At 33.9% G+C, this 21,211-nt stretch overlaps 1 protein-coding gene across 2 annotated transcripts; it reads right to left on the minus strand.

Annotated features, from left to right (window-relative positions):
- Positions 1 to 54: 54 nt before the first annotated feature.
- Positions 55 to 20,949, minus strand: LOC128167774 (brain-specific angiogenesis inhibitor 1-associated protein 2-like). Of its 2 annotated transcripts, XM_052833683.1 has the most exons (16): positions 20,669 to 20,949; positions 20,293 to 20,368; positions 19,519 to 19,611; positions 11,277 to 11,338; positions 10,414 to 10,485; positions 9,182 to 9,313; positions 8,822 to 8,887; positions 8,133 to 8,219; positions 7,843 to 7,941; positions 6,514 to 6,667; positions 5,828 to 6,017; positions 5,442 to 5,510; positions 5,072 to 5,237; positions 4,530 to 4,673; positions 3,375 to 3,895; positions 55 to 2,405 (listed from the first exon to the last, which is right to left on the minus strand). In XM_052833683.1, exons 1-16 carry the CDS (start codon positions 20,714 to 20,716, stop codon positions 2,327 to 2,329), a joined length of 2,058 nt encoding a protein of 685 aa, XP_052689643.1. In that variant the 5' UTR covers positions 20,717 to 20,949; the 3' UTR covers positions 55 to 2,326. The 2 variants fall into 2 exon arrangements, with proteins under 2 accessions (XP_052689643.1, XP_052689644.1); XM_052833684.1 differs by lacking the exon at positions 4,530 to 4,673 and having other exon boundaries at positions 20,669 to 20,946.
- Positions 20,950 to 21,211: the final 262 nt, after the last annotated feature.

A 21,211-nucleotide genomic window follows, 5' to 3' on the forward strand; every position in this document is an offset into this window, starting at 1 on the left:
GCCTGGGCAACCTTGTGGAATTAAATTACCAAATCTTAAAAATGAAGACGTACATTTTATAGATATTTGTTTATTAACATTAAACAATGGATATTATAGATAATATATAACAATTTGTAACAACATACTCAGCTTTTCTGTGCAGGTTTTGCATATATATTGATACCTAAAGCTGCAAGCATTGTTCAACAATGTAAGGTCACAGATTAATAATAATAGTGAAATATTGGAGAATTTTGGAAGAAAATTGTGAAAATACATGATGTCAGATTTCTGAGAGGGAAAGTATTACTATACTTGTTTATATATATATTTGTGTTCAAAAGATGATGGAATACCCTTATTCACAACGTATATATGCATACATTTTTAAGTAGATTCTACTGTATGTACAGAGAAATATTCGCCCCCATTTTATTTTACGCCCCTATCACCCTCGTTGACAGGGTTCGTTGCCAGCGGGCGAATTTAAGACTGGACGAATGCCAATGTCTCATATTATCTTTCTTTAAACATAACTGTGTCTGGGCAAATTCAAGACTCAGTGAAACTTTTTCAAGTGTAGAGGGGCGAAAATTACACGGGGCGAAAATAACCCTATATACAGTAAGTACTTGATATACATGTACATTGTATGTTTGTACATACAGTTTTAGTATTGTATATTCAGTGATTTTACAAGTTCAGGTACATATCAGAATATTGTCAAAAATATTATTCATCATAGACATTGTTAGTTTGATATAACCACACATGAAATATAATATCAAATATAGAAAAAAAAACTTGATCATGATAAAATGTACAAGAAACAACAACTGGAATATACAATATAAAAGAACCTTATCATTTAAAAATCTTTTAATAAGTACCATATATAATGAATTTTCTTGGTTTACATTTGTGTTGTTTAACAGAAAGTTTTCAAATATTACAATTTTTTGGTAAGTACATATATTCTGAATATAAATATTAATATTTAAAGATGTCTGCATCATAGCAAGTTTTAGGGGTTAGTGGGTTTGGTCCATTTGTAATGCACCTGTAAAAACTGGCCAACTAGCCCTTAATTATTGTATCCCTGAGTCTATATGAACATATCCTAGATAAATTGTCCTCATTGAACACTTTCATTATTGTAATTACATATGTAGCATTACAGACAGGATATCTTAAAAAATTCATCATTTGTTTATCCAATACAAAAGTCAAAAAAATTGTATGCTGGCAATATAAAAATTGTGTGAAAATATAATGCTGTAATTGAAAAATGATACAAGCATGAAAATAAAACAAAAATATTTTATGGGGACTTTTATCAAATTATGAACACCAGCACTTAAAATTAATGTTCAATATCAATATCAGATATATAAAGAGAATCTAAATTTTTGGAAATCAGTTTTGATGATCGTCAAAATGTTTGGAAGGAAAGTAATTTTAGGTTAAGGTACCTCTAAGCCCTATGCACTACATTTCTTTTTTATAAAAGTGCGTTACAATTAAATTTGCATTTAATTGACAAAGATATGTTCATCTTACATTGTTGTTCAGTGGATACCACTGACTTAAAGATGCAGCAGGGACATACATAAATTTACACAAATTGCTGAAATTCACATTGCATCTTGACATTATTAATTAGGATACGAAAGTCGAAGGTATATATCTAAGGGTATGTGACTCCAACCAATTCATTTATAATGTACATGCATTTACTGATTATAATTTCATGTAGAATATACATTTTTCACTGAATGATATAGTGTACACAAAAAGGTATTTTATGCATAGTAATGTTAGCAACATGATTCAGGTAGCATATAGTCGTAACTTTTGTATGACAGCACTTGATACACTGTATATTGATATAGATTTCAAGAACCTTGCCATATAACATATAAATACCGGTTTATGGAGTTAGACATTGAATTTACAGAGATGGAAGCATTAAAAGAGTTCAATTTTAAAGGACATGAAAAGACATCAGGAATTAATACAAATACAATGTTCAATATGTATCTGTAGATGTACAAATTTGTTCTGAGAGTCAATCATTTAATGTAATAGCACCTATTCCATGATCTAAAACTTACATCCATAGAATAAAATCAATATTTATATCTATAGACCATTTTGACATATCAGTTTCAAATTCACGAACTGAACTAATCTATAAATTTAATAATCCTGCAATTCACAGATTCCAGCTAAGTTTTAGATCCAAATTAGCGATGGTAATATGAGCTGTAGATCCATCCATGGAGTAAAGTGAGGTTAACATCCATCCATAGATAAAATATGAGGTTTAATGTCCATCCGTTAACTAAAATCGAGGTTTTGATCTGTCATTGGTCACCGTTCTCCTCAAACTGACGTGGGCAAAATTAGGATTTCTTCTGAAACTGTTAATAGGAAATAAATAAATACAAATCTGTCTTAAATATGTACACCATTTGTCATTTTCATCACAAAAGCATATGCAAATTTACTAATTCTTAATAATTACAGAGTATTTACTCAAAATCTATACAAATATCATTGTCTTAATTTTCTTAGTTTTTTTTAAAGTTCAATAATAATCACATTATCCTTTTTAATATCATTAGCATTGTTCTTATTGTTAAAACATGTTAGAAAATTTTGGCATCCAGCATTGCAGAAATAATTACGCCTTTTTCCCGGGGAATCAAGATTTTGAAAATCCTAAGGAAAATTGGTTTCTCTACTTTGAAATAAAAATAAGGTATCAATCATAAATATATAAACACTATACCTTAATACCACTTGTTTGATACTGTCTCATTTCTATTGGCTTGTATTTTTTATCTATTTTTCCAATTCATTTTACATGCACTTATGGTTTTCATTCATGCCTGTGCATGCATGCAATTCCAATTCATAAATTAAATTAAAACTGAAGATTGATTCAAACAACCCTCATGCAAAAATATGAGATAATTTAACCAAAACTAAACACAGAAATTAGTACTGCGCTTTTTATTCAATAGCATTATATAGACCTGATGGTTAGTAACATGCAGCCCAGGAGCATTGCTGGAATATTTTTGGATTTATGTAATTATATATCATGCGGTGGGAATATGGTTTTAAAAAATCTACTCAAGTACATCAGATTTAGCAGCACTCTTACTAGAGGGTTCTATCGCTAAATGGAATACCACATACAGGAAAAATTAGCAACAGGTTCCAAGGGAGTTTAATTCATGTTTGTCCTCATTCAATGTTGTCAGTTTTAATTGTGTCTAGAAATGCAGGTAATGTCATCTAGAATCGATGTTATCAAAGGTTTACCATACACATGTTAAATGATTTACAATAGTTCACTCATAAATATCTCTAGTGTATATTACTCTGAATCCTCTTCATCTGTCCCATAATTCTTTGCAGGTCCTCGCTGTTGTCCACCGATGGGAGGGGGCCCGGGAGGGGCGGGAGGAGGGGGTGGGGGAATGCTGTGTTGTTGACGAGACAGGTGCCCATACCCCGGCATGCTTCCCTGGGTGCTCTGGTATAAATTGTGGTAAACTGAATTCTCAGACTGTGCAGTTGAAGCATGAGTGTTTGTGATTGGTGCAGAAGTGGGAGGAGCAAGAGGGGGTGCTGGTGGAATGGTGAAAGCTGATTGGTTAAATTTTTGACATTGTTGTGCAGCATTTCTTCTGATTGGAGATTCTGATCGGAAGGAGGAGCTTATGCTAGGAGAGGCAGAAGAACGGGAGGAGGAGGGAGTACCATTCCTCGGGGAGGATTGTTTGGAGGCGAGGGGGGAAGGGGGTGGGGGTAAAGGGGGAGAAGGGGGGTTAGTGCCCCTAGCCTCAGTAAAATGAGGGTCCTGATGATGATAAGCATTGGGTGCTCTGTCTCCAGTATGCTGTATACAAAGAGGTAAAATTCAGGAGAAAAATATTGCTGTTCCAAAATATCGCTATAACACAAATTAAAAAATTTTTTTTAGTACATTTATTATAAGAATTTATAGGATTTGCTGGTTATTTTCTTTTTATTGTGTTTTTAGTACTGGTACATAAAAAACGATAAAAAACGCGACATGGTAAACATAAATATTAATTAACAAGTTTGTTGAACAACATTAATAGAGGAAGGAGTTAAAATTGTAATCCAGATAGGCCATCTATTTGAAAAGACAGAAAATATTAAAAAATAAACACATTTTTTCTAATAATTATCTATCCTGAATTTTCAGATATAAAATCTACTTTTGTTTATCAGTAAGCTATCCATTAACATAACCATATTCTTGCCTATAAAAAAAAGTGGCACATTCAGGTTGGAATTATTTCCCTTTATATGCATGAATTTTCTATTCATAAAAAAATCAGTCATCTAGTTTTATCCACCACTCCAAAGATCCTTCCAAAATTCAATAATTAATAAACCCATCCCATCTAGTTAGTATACACCTTTTCTTGTTATAAGCATGCAAGGTATGGCAGTATCCATATAAAATACAGGTCCATATGACAACATTCCAGCAGGCAATATACCTGTTGGTCTGAGGGCAGAAATTGGTAAAGGTGGTCCGTATCAGAGCTCATATATGGCCCTTGCCCTGTGAATTGTCGTGGTAAAGAATAAGACCCCATAACGTTAGGGTGTGGCCCATTCCACCCAGGGTGATGGTTTTGTGACTGAAAAGTTACGGATTGGTGAATACAATATGTAACAGTAGAACTAGTCTATTTGGTTAACAGACCAAGCAGCAAGCAGATGCTTGTTTGAGAATATATGAGCTAAAATCTACAGTTTCTACAACTAATGAAATGAGAGATTGACTAAGCACAGCAGCATAAAATGAGCACAAATTCTTTAAAATCAGTTGAATAAATCATGCATGCATGTTATCAATTGCAATAGAGGACATACTAGTATCCATCAGTTACAAATTAAAAGTCATCAAGTTTATGGAATATTTTTCTTACAAATATCTAACAAATTTACCTTTAGATTTTAATTCTAAATTAACATTACTAAACCCTACTCCATAATCAAGGGTTCCTGCACCAGTTAAATTCCTTTACTCTCTTACCCTCATAGCTGGTGGGCTACTGTTCATGGGTAATCTGGTTCCCGAACCCTCGTACAGGGATTTCGGTCTTTGAGCACTTCCTGGCATACTGTGTTCCATGAAATAACTTCCATTTTCTGGCGAATCATCCAATAAATCACCCATACTCTTCACTCTACCGTTCATCCTTACAATGTAACAACTAATTAAAAATTGATCCATAATATGCTTTCCAAATACTGCCATTATTTACAATTTTACTAAACAAAGTTGCAATTATGCAGGGTTTATTAGGTAAGGTTTAAAGGAAAAGTTTTTAAAGTATTTTTAAGTATTCTATTTAAAAATGAAAAGAGTTGTCTCCCTTTGGACAATGTAGTGTTTTACTTACATGGAATGCCCTTCTCTCATAGGGGGCATATGGAATGGTTCTGTGAAAGACAGTGGAAACCAACCATATCTACAATACGCATCAACATGCAGTACTTTTATACAAGTTCAACTTAAAATACTAATTAAATGCTACAGAAGTTAAGTATTTACTTTGAAAAAATTACAAGAAGAAGCAACAAAATTGAACCTCTAGCCAAAATTCATCATGCCAAAAATATAATAAGCTGATGGTTACAACTTCTGTATTTGATTTTCAATTTTATGTTCAGCAAATTTCAAAGAATAGGATAGAATTAAATACTTTACAGTTTTTGTATCTTTAATTTAATTTTCAATTATGTACATGTACTTGCATTTCAAAAAATGTCTAAGAGAGTTCCATACTTTCCGGTTTTTGTGTTGAGACCATACTGCCAGCCATCTGAGGCTTTCTCCCCAATGATGTTGATCATGTCACCCTCCATAAATGACATTTTGGTTTCCCCCTCCCCATCGTGTGAGTACACCGCCCTGACCTGTAGCCCCGACGTCGGTGGAGGTGGTGGCACTACCCGCCCATGAGGCAGAGTCTTTGCTGTAAATAAATGTCTTTTTTTTAAATGCCATTTCATTCTTATTTTCTGGAGCATTGAAGTTGTCTTCCTATGATGAATTAGTGTTCCATTCAGGGGAATTCAATGACTCATATTCTTTTAGCACCATGGAAACCATGGTAAAAAGCTCTGTCTCATGGCTCAAAAAGGGATTTATGTAACTGAACTAATTGTTTTCATAAGCTTAAAACATTTAGCTGAAAAGTTCTGATAAATTGATTTCTGCAGCAGTTATGAACACATATTAATAGTGAAAAAAAAATATTGTGCAGGATCATAAAAATTTGCTAATAAATTTAATTAAAGTCTTGCTGTAATGCCAACATAACCTATCTTTAACTATGATGGATATGATTTAAAAAAAAATAAGGAATTACATGTATTGCTAATTAATAACCGTTACATGATGAATAGCTATTCTGACAAATTAACTTGACAGATAACTATATAAGAGGAGAAGATAAATCGTAGGCTTACTGTAAATGTCTGATCCGCCCTCGGAGTGTATAGGTATTGGGCGTCTGTGGACATCGTGAATACTCTGTGACCTCCGGTACGGACTTCCTAATGATCTCGTCTCAAGGTCATTTCTGTACAGTCCTCCATTTATTTCACTCATGTGATCCCGATCCTACATCAAATGGTAAAAAACAATATGGCCAACATGTCTTTAATAACTTACAATCATATAATTCTTCAGGGAATATAGATCGTTGTTGCTTAACAAGTACTATTTAGTGATCTGAACTCGCATCCATTAACTAAATTTGTTAGCATTGACTAGACAAAACGATGAGGTCATTGACCTTGACATCATTAAAATACAAGGTTATTCTCAGACAGGTAGGTATAAAGTTGTGTCTTTCACCTGGTAATGTGAGATTGAGTGATCAATAATGACATTGATTTTTCTTGTTAATCTTGACAATATAATTCACAGGGATAAAGAAATTCTTTAGATATGTCTCCATAGAGAACTTATTTATTGTGAAGGACATTTACTACACCTAAACAAATTCTTTTTTTATCGAATTTTATGAAAAATGCATTAACAAATATCTACCATAAGCCAGATACGCACAGCAAAGTAACAAGAATAACATTTTCAGCCTATACCAACAAGTTTCATTTTGATGATAGACAGACCTTGACAACATTGCCTAAACTGAAGTACGTACATGAACTAATATGTCAATGACATTCATGAAAGAGTCACAGATAGCTTGCCATCTTAATTTTCTATGGGCAAATAGAGGGCACATAACTTACCTCTTTATGCCGATAAATCAAAGAGAATGGATCATTAATGTGAGGAAATCTACACAGAGAGTAATGTGCTGGTCAGTAACTCAATATTGTGTAGATAGGCATTAGCCAATTTTGATGTTGAATGTACCGGTAAATGTATATGTTTTAATTACTGTATCTTTCTCAATACCTATTGATCCTGCTTGTTTTTAAATGAAACCATTTTACCATCCACCTGCCTCATTGATTCAGACAGAGAAAACCATTAACTGTATGAAAGTATACTAATCCAATCATGAGTCTATTTGTGACACTTATATAGCTTCACAAAACTGTCAATAATTTGACAGGAATTTTCTGACGAACTGATCGACATACCGTATTGAAAACGGGGAAATCTGATCAGCTACAGAAGTAAGCTGATCCAAAGACATGAAAACAGAGAATATCCACTCTTTTTGATGTAACATCTAGAAGGCTATTTCTGAATTATCATATGCAGCATATGGAATATAGCTTGAATTTATCAGATTTTGTAGTCGTTACTGATGTGTGTACCTGAATCATTAAAAGTCGGTCCGCTTCTGGTGGCAAGATGTGAGGTTTGACAGAGAGCTGCTTCCATTTTGTGAGTCCGATCATCAAAGTTTCAGCAGACTATAATTGAACAAGGCACATAAAAATCATTTAAAGGGAGAAAACTCTTGCTGTTACATTGTTTTAATACATAGGAAAAATGTCTTCTATACTATAAACTATCAAAAGGGATTGCGATTTGGGCCATCCGTACCAACATCAGACATTCCTTTTTTTCATTCACCACAAAAACAAAATATACAGTATCTCACCTGTTTATGGTGATTAGCATAAAGTGTTGCCATGGCATTTAGTCTGTCCAATAGAAAACAGTGACATTTCCTCTCCTCAAGAAGAGCCTGAAGGTACAAAAAGTTTGAGCAGATCATTTTATTTATGAGATTACAACAAGCAACTCATGAAGCCGCATAACATTCCTTCTCTTTTTCTGTCTTGCTGCACAATTTAAGTTTCCATTATTGCTTCAATTTGATTTACAACAGCCCCTTGCTGAGACTAAATGACTATGCATGAAGATAATAATTCAATCACTGTCCAAAAACCAACAAATTCTCTTTTCTCTTTTTAATGTTTGTAACAGGTGGTGAAACGTCAAGTATCAACCGAGACTTGAACCCAGGGCCTCTGGCGTACCGTGCCAGCACTCTAACCACTGAGCTACATACTCCCCCTCTCATGGTAGAAATTCATCCTTGAATTTACGAGTAGATTTTTATGAGTGAAGGAAATGTTGTGAAACATGCTCCAAAGGAGTGACCGTCGGATTTGTACGTTGGGCGCAAAATGTAACAGGTGGTGAAAAGTCAAGTCCCAACCGGAACTCAAACCCAGGGCCTCTGGCATACCGTGCCAGCACTCTAACCACTGAGATATTGAGACCCAATATATTGACTAACAGTCACACACCTGTTAACTCAGTGACATCCTGTTTCTCTCTTACCAGTTTAAGTCCATTCATTCTGAATTCATCCAACTTTTCTTGACATCTTTCAAGTGTTTTCATGTGCTGAAAAGATATTTAAGAATACTCTTGATATTTATCATAAGACTTGCAGGAAAGCCAATAAAAGTGTAAAATTTCAAACGCAATCTGTACCATTAAGAAATGAATTTGATGCATCTTTACTTTTTTCCTCCATGATTTTTTGAAAAAAAAGTATGAATATTTACCGGTTTATGATTCAAACAACAGGACATATGTACAATTGTCTGCATGACCATGCATGCACTTAACCTGATATTTTGTCATTTTGAATTGCAATAATTATTTGCCAATCATTTCACATATAAAAAAATGTACCTGGGATTCCTTTTGCTCTTCAAACATGGGTTTGTTTCGACTTTTTTTGCGAAATTTCTTCAGCGATTCCACTGCTTTACTGTAGGGAGCCCAAACGACCTTGTGACCATTAGAATATTTTTTGTACTGGGACTGAAAATAACGACAGGATTCTTATTACCGTGAGATGACTTTTTATTCAAGTAGGAGTATATATATAATCTATCCATAACAGTCTGTGCATTGTCAAATGATTTTGACTAAATCTAACTTGGTGCAGAGTCAGTCTGATAGCACAAAATTCGTAAGTTTAACTAGTATTATTGTACAAATGATTATTTTTGCCCAATGTTATATCTTCCCAAAAACAGTTGTAGAAGAATTTGGTCAATTTTAATTCATCCTAACACAGTTACATTAAAAGAGAAGCAGCTTGCAGTATATTGAATTAGCCCGGCTAGCTGTTTTCCATTTCCTACCGGGGCAAAAATAAATATGATCGGAGAAAATATATGGTATACTCATAAAACAAAGCATTCACACACAACCTTTAGTTTTATTATTGACATAAAATTCTTTTATAAGGTGACATGTAAGTAGCAATATATAATATCATGTTCATATATATGTACTTTAAGAATCATTAACAGGTATGGATACTCAACAAGAAATAACCCCTATGCTAGTATACGTATATTCATCACCATCAAGTTCAATACACTCATTCAAACAACTGACAAAAACCAGTTTCAACATTTCGTCTCTGCCATCAGACAGTGATATGTTGACACTTGTGCTCAATAGAGAAAGTCAAGAGGTGGGGGTATTGTTTGTCCTGAATAAACAAGGTTGTGAAGAGTTCCAAATTTGAGAGATGTGTATCTGTTAATGGCCCATATCCCTCCCACCCAACTCAACTATTCCCAAAAGTTCACCTCCGCACCCTGTTAAGAAAGTATATGGAGTGAATCACAGTGCATATTGATAAGGTACGCTTAGGTCCTTTCTCGATCTGCAGTTTGTGTTTTGACTGTGTTTACTAACAACCAAGTATCGAGACAAGCCTGTTTGACGAACTTCGAATTTAGCATGTCAAGTTCTTATTCATCCACCCATTCATATATACCGGTACACATGCACATATATTTTTTATCAATATTACATAATCTATGTTTGAACAAGCATTCGATCAATGCTGAGAAAGTTTGCACTATGAAGAATAAGGATCTGCGTGATTCGTGAAAGATACCTACCGAGGATCTTTTAAATTCATTTTCTAGCTTCTGTTCCAATGGCAAAATTAGCTCTGTAAATAGGGCTTTGGACTGTAAAAAAAAGTAATACATGTATTGCCAAAGTATATTTCCATATTCAAACAAACATGTACATGGATCAAAATCTACATAATTTTCTCAGCAAAGTTAATTAGGGTTAAGAAATACATCTGACAGCTCAAAAACTTCTGGTATGTTTTAAATTTAAAACTTTTACATATTTTTTTAGAACAATGATAATTTGTTCCCACTGAAAAGGCTACAATCATGACAAATTATCTAAAATTATATTGGTTTTGACATTTCCCACAAAACAGGCAACATAATTAAGGAATTTGAAACTGAGACCACGCAATTATCACAAACTTTGTCACGAAGGCAGACACATCCTTGTATCACCTTTCATCCTTGCTGTAGTGCAACACCTCGGCAAGGAGCGCACGTTATCAAAAACAGTAACCTCACTTTACTTCTGCTTCCCCCTTCCTTTTAATGTAGCATATTTGTGTTTAATGAGGCTCAGTGGTCAACAAATTACTCATTTATAAGATATACCTTAAAATCTTAAATATGGTAATTTTTTGCTCTAAACTGAAAACAGTTCTTTAGTAAAGATAAAATCCAATTTTTTTAAAATTCAAAGTTGTAATAGTTTTATTCTTATATTCATATATGTAGAGCTCTTTGTCAAAAGAAGATTAATATGGTCTAGAAATGACCACAACCATTCAGCCCTCTTAAGTATCATTCAGACTCAGTTACTCAAATCATTTACTCTAACAGTGGTAATTGAAAACCACAATGTTGTTCTACATTGGACAGCAATGTATAAAAGGACCTACATTGTCTTCAACTCGGGCCTGTATTTCTTTTTGAGCTTCTGCTATTTCATATATTGCTTCACCTGAAATCAAAGAAGAGGAAGCATTTTAAAATAAAATTAAACTTTTAATCTTAAAAAAGATAAACTCTTTATTTTTCAACAAAATCATTGCTATCATGTAACATTAGAAAAAAACCTAAATGTAACTCCACAATTTATTGATTAAAATGCACACTTGTGATCAAAGTCTATACCATTTGTAATGTAAAAATATATTCATCTTGAATAGCTTGCATTGCTTACATATGGTTTGGAATTTGTTATTGAGACATAGAAACACCCTATAAGAAGATTTCCATCTACCTGACATTGTATGCCTTCAGCTCAGTTACAAACTCATTCATTACGAGATAAACCTATCAAGGTACATACTCTGTGTAGCCTTATATAAAGTAACAACAGCAAAAAACCCCTGGAATTAAGATGCTCGTGAAAGAAGTTCTGATCAATAAATGATGAATATTTATACATAGGCTTGAAATTACAGAGATGTTTTTTTATTGGGAATGTTCCTTTTCGATTGATTACAATAACAGTACATATACATAAGGTATGAAGCTAGATCAAGGCTGAGTTACCAGGTAACAACCGTCAAAGGATATTTGGGTTGCGAGATGAGTTGTCAGCCACAGTGTGAAAAAATGTGATAATCTCACCCCTACAAGCCATAATAGATTATTATGAACTGTCATTATTCCAGCAAACTAAAAGTACTTGTAAAGGTACATGCACTGTTATTTCACCTTGCATAATGAAAATTAAGTTTGATAATGCAAGTGTTGCTGATTTTTCAGAATTTGAAAATAAATCGAATGGAATTCTTCAAATGCATGTACTATAAGTCATATATGGGCTGGTCTCAATTCTTATATTTTTACCTGCATCTGCATATACTCTATTATTCCACTTATAGATAGTACCACAATCATTTGTAATAAAAGTAAAGGTATGACCCAATAGATAAATGATAACAAGTTGTGTTATCTGTGGTAAAGTTACCCGATGTGACCCTCCTCATGCAATTATCATTTAATATCTAATATTTATCATTTTCAATCTGTCATATTTACACAGTGTTCACAACAATGATTGAAGCACAAAAGCTTATTATCAAATACCAAACTTTCACAATGTTTATCAGTTTTGTTGCCAAGTCGACTGCGTAATTTATCATTTTTCTATCTCTTTGTTTTGTGGATTAAAATTCTGCGTAGCTAGGGGCTGAAAGAGAAAGAGTTACTTCCCTTTTACAGTTTGATACACAAGTAATTTATGCAATATTATACAAGGGAAAGTTGGTTGCAGGCAAAAACATACATTAACATTTCCCTTCCCCTTATGTCACTCCTATTTACATGGTTAATAATTCATGTACAATAGCATTTCTATACAAGAATACAATCCAATATGCCATCCTGAATTGCTCCCTTAATTAAATTATATTTCTAATCCAAAATGCAATTTACATGTATACTAAATGCATGTATAATATGTTCAGTTTGGAGTTTCAACAAGCTGTCATAGTAAACAAAGTAAAAGTTAGTCTTTCAGCTATGATTAAAAAAAATTTAAGACTATTTCATCTATACCTATACTTCTTACTGTAAATTCCTTATTTTACGTGATATTAATTAATTTCATGATTCCACTTTTTTGCATCAAATTGTGAGAATATAAAATCGCAAATAATTTTTTGGTTATGATTTCATAGAGTGTATCTCAAAAATGTCTGAAAAATAAGGGATTTAAAAAATCCTCAAGGACTGCTCCTCGCGATATTTCACAGATATAAAATTCCTTGTGTTTTATAAGGAATATACAGTACAGTAATTCAATTAGAAAATGTTTGTTAAATTTCACTTTATACAATCTCAAAATTTCATCAGCAACAAATTTACTGGTCACAATTGACAAATTATTTCCTTAGTACATGTGTACAAGTAGATAAAAGTACATTTTAATATCTGTTTATCAGTAAATATGCAGTACATGTAATTGATTACCTTATAGAAAGCAAGCTTAATTCAATGCATGATGAAATTTATATAAAAATTAATATTAAAATTTTTGCTAATGTAACTTTCATGTACTGGTATATATGTATAACTATCTTTGATCAGCTATAGTGAGTTAAGCCCTGCCCTATCAGCCAACTATAGGAATAAAAATGTCACGCCAAGCTATAGGGTGTGTGATATAAACATGTTATATGATCACAGCCTATAATAAAACTGATTGGTCAATGTCAATAAAGCCTGTCGTATGACATCAGCCCCACAATAACACACATACAAGAATGGAACGTCTAAATCTGTATTGAAAAATATATAACATGCCACACTGGAAGTTCTTCAAGCCGGGGGACTAATGGGAAAATTAGTGTTCAAGCTTATGTTTGTTTATGAAAATGAAGTTTTATTAATTTATCCTGGAAGGGTGACTTAATTTGTGCATCGATTAAAAATATGGAAAGTATGATGAATCTATTTTTGGGGGGATTTATTATATAGCATATTGATAAAGCTTTGCTAGCTAGAGCAAGAGCTAAGTTATTGATAATCTGTACAGCTATAATAAGAGGTGGGTGGTTACAAGAAGAAAGGGGGGGGGGGGGGGGAGGGTCACAACATTCACAACCATGAGTACTTGGTATATATATATAGGTTGCTCTGTTACAGTAATGTTTCTGAGTCTCTGACCATATTGTGTTGATGGAGATGAGCTTGGTAACAATTACATGTACATTTGGTAAAGACTTAGCATGAAATTGGGACAGACTGAGACAGTAAAGAGGTTAAGAAGTAAAACATATCGTCTTCTTAAAATAAACAACATATCAGTCTTCATTATACATCGTATGACCATGCACTAAGAAACCCAAATAGTCTACCAACAAGTTTCAGTAGTAATCAGACTCCCCTAGAAATCAATTTCATTGTTTAACTTTTAATTTCACAGCTTACTAATAGTTAATGGCGAATTTTTCTAAGGCGTAAATGCATGATGTCTAAATGTCTCCGTTTTAAATCACATAACTTCTCCAGCCTTTCTTTGTTTGTTTGCGGAGATCTACAGCAACCGATCTATGTAACATCAACGTTGTTAAGTCACCTTCTGGGCATTGTGCAGTTTCTTAGTTCATAAATTATTTCTGCAGCGATATTTATTCAATACTGTACTTTTACTGCTTCATTCCAATTTCAAAACTCTAAAAAGATTTCTCGTTAATTTACGAGGCTTAATCCGGTAGAGGTAGGGCCTAATTCAGATAGTGCACTATTAACGTAAATTGACATTTGAGTTAAACATAGATGGCACTGTGATTGACAACAAATAAAGGAATCTTTTTAAATACACCCATAACAAAGAAAGGTATACCTTGCTTTTACACCTCCACTAAGTTGGGTGGTTCATTATTAAGAGGAAGTCTGATGCAACTGATAGAAAGTTGACTCATAAGCACAGCATTTTTACTTACTTCTCATATTTTGCTATCCACAAGTTTCTGGAGTACAATTTACTCCCACTACCACTGATATAGATGAGACAATGGGTTCATGACTCCTCAATTTTGCTACATGCAGTTCTAGACTCCCATTAGGTATGCTGAGAATGAGCTGGACTTATCTCCCCCTTTGAACTGCCCCTCTCTCCCCTCCCCTTTATAGTAGGGTAGACCATGACAATGGGGAGCAAGTGATTGCTCCAAGGAATGAAAGCAGAATACTAAGGAATTCAAACCAGTAACATGTGACTATAGTGGTTGCTAACCACAAGAACATTGACCATGCACTTAAAAACACAGATACTGAAATGTAATAATGTGTACAGTATTAATAATTGTACAGTGAAGTCTCTCAGGATCAACTACATGTATAACTATTTCAGTTAATGAAATGCTGTTTGTAAAATTTCCTGCTTTAAAAGAGAAGAACTGAATAAGGAACAAAGTTTCTCGATAATATTTAATTGCTGTTTGTGTTTGTGTTTTTAATTTTTTAAAACAGGAAATCATCAGTCCATAGCTGCTTAAGGCCATACATGGTCAAAAACACAAGAATTTGAAATTCAAGAGGCCAGATTATCCACTGAGTATAAATAGTTGTCAATATGAATCAGTCTGTCCATGCATGCATAATGTCACCTAACTTCACCCCTGGTAGTACTTGTGGCAAAGGTGAGTTAATTACCTGGCCTTTTTGCTGATATGACACGGGCCATAACATCTTACATAGCAAAACGGACTACAGGTCTGACAAGTGACAACTGTATTAGCATACAGACCATCACCTATGTGACAAAAGGTCTAGACCTCAGTAATGTAATTTTCTGTGGTTCATCCCCCATCAATTCTCAAGAATTCAAAATCAAAGTACCATTATCCTTTCTTTTTTAGAAACAACTAGATGTTGTTAATTAAATTTGTTTTCTGTCAACGTGGTCACTGTTTCTCTAATACAGTTTAGTGCCCCTCTCTCTCCCTTTCCATCTCTAAGTAAAGTTATCTCCCTGTAAAACCCATTTGCTATACCGTAATCTGTCTGTCTGTCTGTCCCTCTTTCTTAGCACTTATTTCCCTTTAAAATCCCTTTGAAAACCCCTTTATAACATTATACTAGCTATTCTACCGGTATATACAATAATTCTCTCTCTCTCTCTCTCTCTCTCTCTCTCTCTCTCTCTCTCTCTCTCTCTCTCTCTCTCTCTCTCTCTCTCATAGAGGCTGGTACCAGCCCCTAGCTCTCTCTTTCTCTTTTGGGTTCCCTCTAAGCAAATATCTTCTTGAAAAAGTTACGCCCTTTAAAATTCATGATGTACCATAATATTTCTCTTTTCTTCTCCCGACTGAAGAAAAAGTGCATGGTTATTTCATAGGTAATTTCCTAGTGTTCTTCCTATTATGTTTCCCTGTTTATTATCTAAACTGTCAACTGGTGTGTGACTCTGAGTCAAACACAAAGCAAATTGAACAATCTAGGGATCTTGTGATCTTTCTTTCCTATTTTAGATCTGATCAAAATGTTGGCAATATGGTTCAGAAAAAAATGTCAATACAACTGATAAAATGCTTCAAACGAACTGATCTGTATATAAATTTAATCAATATTTGTACTTGTTTTTGGATATTTTTTTTTATAAATCCGAATAACATATATCTTCAATCTGTTGAATAACAACAATATGTATGCGTACACAGAAAAAAACATTGGAATCAATCATCATTTATTTCATTAAGCATAAATTAAAGATAAAATTAAGGTCATACTGAAAGAAATTGACTGAGATTCCAAACATATTCAGGTCAATTGCTTTGCTCCTTTTTTACTACCAAAACCTCTCTCCCCCCCCCTTCCATATATCCCCACAATTTACAATTGTACCAGTTCCCCAGTGCTATTGATGTGGAATATTGATGCTCTACTGTATTATTCTGTATTTGCTCTGTATTTATACCATGAAGTTGTATGTATTTACCGATAAGCTAAATCTGTCCAATTTCCTTTGTGCATGTAGCAGCATAATTATGCATATTAAACTCAATATACGAATGTATACATATATTGTTTATCTGCGTAGTTGATAATATGCATCCTTGTGTATTTCATATATTAAGTACAGTGAAAGATTGACAATTAATTTGCTCATATTTGAAAACTTTGACCAGTAAAATCAAACTGTGTTCAGATTGGAAGAGAAAAAATACACACACAAAATAAACAAACCAAATAGAAACCATAAAACTATTCATGTATCAATCTGTTGCCTCTAAGGCCCGGCACATCCGATTATTCCACCATGCAGCTCATCAATTACCAAGATCAATGTAAAAGCTTACACTGTGGACAAAGGAGAAATTAAATGCTGTCTGTCTGACTAACAAAGGAGTGGACATCCCCAATCCATCAAGTCGGGGACACCACGTAGGTATACACCTACCATTACTTATAATCCCAGCTTTATACTTTATTCTTTTTTTTTCTTTACATTTTTCTTTTTGTGTTTATCAGTGAAAGCATATATATATTAAGCCTCGTCGTTTTATTACTATGCATGGAAAACTCTGTCCTCTAGTTGACATTTGATCATGGCCTGAAACTCCCAATCAAGGATATACATGTATTTTATGTTTAAATTGTCTGTACTATATATTGTAGCCAGAAAAACAGGGTGAAATAAGGAAAATATCACAAAATATTAGTCATACATTAATATTAAACTGCACTCTTCCTATATACCTGAATTAAAAATCTACCAGAGTAATATGACCGAAAAAAGTTAATAAGGAAATGTTTACAAGATTTCCTTTAAAACACAAGGCACGGCTAGAACGTACACCCCTGGTTTTAAAATGAAAATTTCCTTATGCCCAAAAATCTAAAATTCAGTAGGTACTTGAGGAAATCAAAATACACCTACAGCAATCAGAAATTATATTCAGCTAAAATTACAACTGCTGCGTATTCTGAAGATCTGCATTACAATTAAGAGCCAGAAAGAGGTTCCCAATGCTATAATAATGGTAACAAAGAAGTGGTACAAATAAGAAAGAGACTGGTGATTTTAAAGAAAAATCTTCGTTAAAGTTCTTAATGATCTAAATAAATGAAAGATTAATGACATTCCTTGACACTAAGCTTCAGGGTTTGGAATGCAATAGTTTTAAAGAAAGTTTTCCATATGACCTAATTACATACTTTGCTTGTATCAAAAAGGCCAGCTTGACAAAACATTTTTTGCATAGAATTAAAGTTTTGATGAACACAACAAATAAATAATGCATGAGTCTACAATGTCCCCAGGCTTCCAACTTAATTGCACTGGTTTCTTTCCACTAAATATGATTTAAATTTAAATAACCTGAATGACAAGGACACTTTTTGGATTTTTTAAAAGAAGGGGATGTACAATTATTATCTCAAAAAGCTACATATTGTAAAAGTTTGCATATAAAATTTCTCTTTTAAAAAAGTGAATAAATCATAGTCTCTATATACTCTTAATTTAAATCCTCTTTTTATCTATATACCGTTAATCCAAAATAGCAACTTTCAAATTTTTACCTTCCCTATCTATCTTTTTACCTGCATTCTTTTCCCCCAGACAGACAGGAAAGTTGTTCATCTTTGTAAACATTGGTTGCAAACCAAATATTTTTATGGCCATCTTTTTTCCGTCTGTTTAAAAAACAAAGATTTCACGTATAGCTCAAGCTAGTGTTCCCTGACTGTTGTTTCCCCATTGATCTTATTTTAATTTGTCAGTCAATCCGGAAGCCTGGCCATTTTCAAGTCTCTTAAAACTACAGGTGGACACAATCACATGATTAAGCCATTTACCACTGATTTTAAAGTTTGTTTGATGTATCACTAGACATTTAGTATCCTGGATTGTTGTAGACATCTTGTTACAGCAAAGATCTAATCACGAGTCACAAGGCATGCAACAGGGGGACTCCCTTTGCCCAGTCTGATTCATTGAAATGTGTCATGCATTAATTGACAGGTCTCTAAAGAACCATCCCAATTTTTTATCTTAAATAATGTTCCTTTTTGTAAAAAAATAAAAAAAAAATAACATGCACCTAAAAACAGTTTATACACAATTAATATTTACTACAGGAAATCTAATTCATGTTCCTTGTTCAGTATTCACAACTGAAAAAAAAATCCTGTACAACCTAGCTCTTGTTTCCACTTTTATCATTAAGGAAAAGAAGAATTAAACTTATGAAATCAAAAATAACATTTTGCTGGCCAGGATTGGCAGTAATCAAACTTGTGACACCTGTATACATAATAGTCAGGTGCTTTACCACAAACCATCCAAGACCATTAAGACCGATTCCATAAAAAGTCACTATACTGAGCTTCAACACTTTTTCTAGCCCCCAAAAATGCATGTGGTCATTGTTGGACAATCTTTCCATTATTTCTAGTGGTGTGTTAAAGCAAATGTATACAGTCAAACCTCTTTATCTTGAAATCATGAGGACCAAGAAAAAAACTGTCGAAATATCCAAGGATTTGAGATATCATGGTTAGAATACAGAGATAGAGAATTCACACTCACTTCAGCATCTTAATTATACCTTGCATTATAGATACTGATATTTGTAATACTGAATATTGACATTATTCCCCATATGCTGGTTGTGAATGTACAATGACTGGTATATGAGTGATATTACTCGGGATACTTGCCCATTTCCTCAGTGCCCCCTGAGCACGTGGTTCTTGCTGACTGCCCCACCCTCATCAGGGCTTCTGTGTAGGCCCTTGCAGCAACAGTCAGGCCTAGGGAAAAAGTTAAGCCAAATCAGCCACTTATGTTTGGTAAGAATGATTTTTAAAATCAGTTTAATTAGAGACTAGATATACATGTATTATCTACTGGAATACTGACAACTTTTAATCTGACTTTCTACAGTAAAGTCTTCCCATGAACACCCATAAAATTTCATGTGTTATGGTTATGGCCTTAATTTTATGAGGCCATACAAATCACATATATAATTTGGTAAATAGCTTTAATTAACCTGGCCATCAAAGTTAATGCTACCCCACCTTGTACCACTTGGTACGAACCATGACCCCAATACATCACACTGGTCATTTATAAATAGATGACCACACCCAAATTGATTGTACACAATGTAAATGGTGTCTAAATCTTGGCCCCAAGGTGACTAAATCTGGTATGTGCAGTCATTTCCCTGACACAATTTGACATTTTAGCTTCCTTCAAGGAATGTGGAAAAGATTTATCTTATACCCCCCTCGGAGGGATAAAGACAAAAAAATGTCCCAGCCGATGCAATCTGATTATGAATATGTGTACCCTGATTACTGTCCAAGCAAAAGGATTTACTTGATGATAAACATTTTCTTTCCTTCCACACACCTTTATCTCAAGTCTTAGTTGTAGGGACATGGTGAAATTGACTGTGTCAACAGGTTATAGATGACCCCCATTACCTTGCAAGGCCTTGTGGTACAGTTTTCCGCATGCTATGATTTGCCGTACTCCAGGGTTGAAATTCTCCGCAAGATTCTGATGACAATTTTTTTTAAAAGAAAAGAAAAAAGAGATTTACATCGATTTCAACATAGATATATGTGTATAAAGGGCGCTATAGATGCATTGGCATGCTCTTGTCTGTCACGAACATTTCAGGTATTTTTTTCTTCTTCGAATATATAGAAAAAGATCGTGAATCACGCATGATCTACTATAACTGACCGGAAATCTTGCTCTTCTTTCTACTATATTAGCAAGGAACAACAATTATATTGATTTTTTAACGTACAGGTGTGGTGAACGTATAATTACACGGCATAAGATAAAATTTACCTTGTACACAGTTTCCGTTATTTTATGGCTTTCGTCGCTATTCTTCATGTTTATTTTTCACTAATAATCCAAATCTACTGTTAAATTCTATCTAGTGGTAGAAAAATAATTAAAATCCCCCGAGTATATTCCGTGCACCATTCGCTCCCGCTAGAACATCACTACGGTAAGTTCTGCAGCACTACAAACATTTGACAGCTGAAACCCCAGGTGCGTGCTTGTACAGTTATACGTCAAAGGTAAAAGGTCACGCGCGGCGCGATGACAGGTGTAACAACGTGCCTTTCCCGTCAGAAACCGCCCAGTTTGTACGATGGCAACAATAATACATGTAAATATAGAAGAACGGCAATAAAAGATGTGATCGATATCGTTTTTTGTAAGAGAGAGAGAGAGAGAGAGAGAGAGAGAGAGAGAGAGAGAGAGAGCAGCATCCCTTGGAGTTCGTTTCTCTCTCTGCCTCTCTCTGCCCCCTTTTCTCTCTCTCTCTGCCTCTCTCTGCCCCCTTCTCTCTCTCTCTCTCTCTCTCTCTCTCTCTCTCTC

This window comes from Crassostrea angulata, chromosome 10 (assembly GCF_025612915.1).
Source record: "Crassostrea angulata isolate pt1a10 chromosome 10, ASM2561291v2, whole genome shotgun sequence".
NCBI classification, from domain to species: domain Eukaryota; kingdom Metazoa; phylum Mollusca; class Bivalvia; order Ostreida; family Ostreidae; genus Magallana; species Magallana angulata.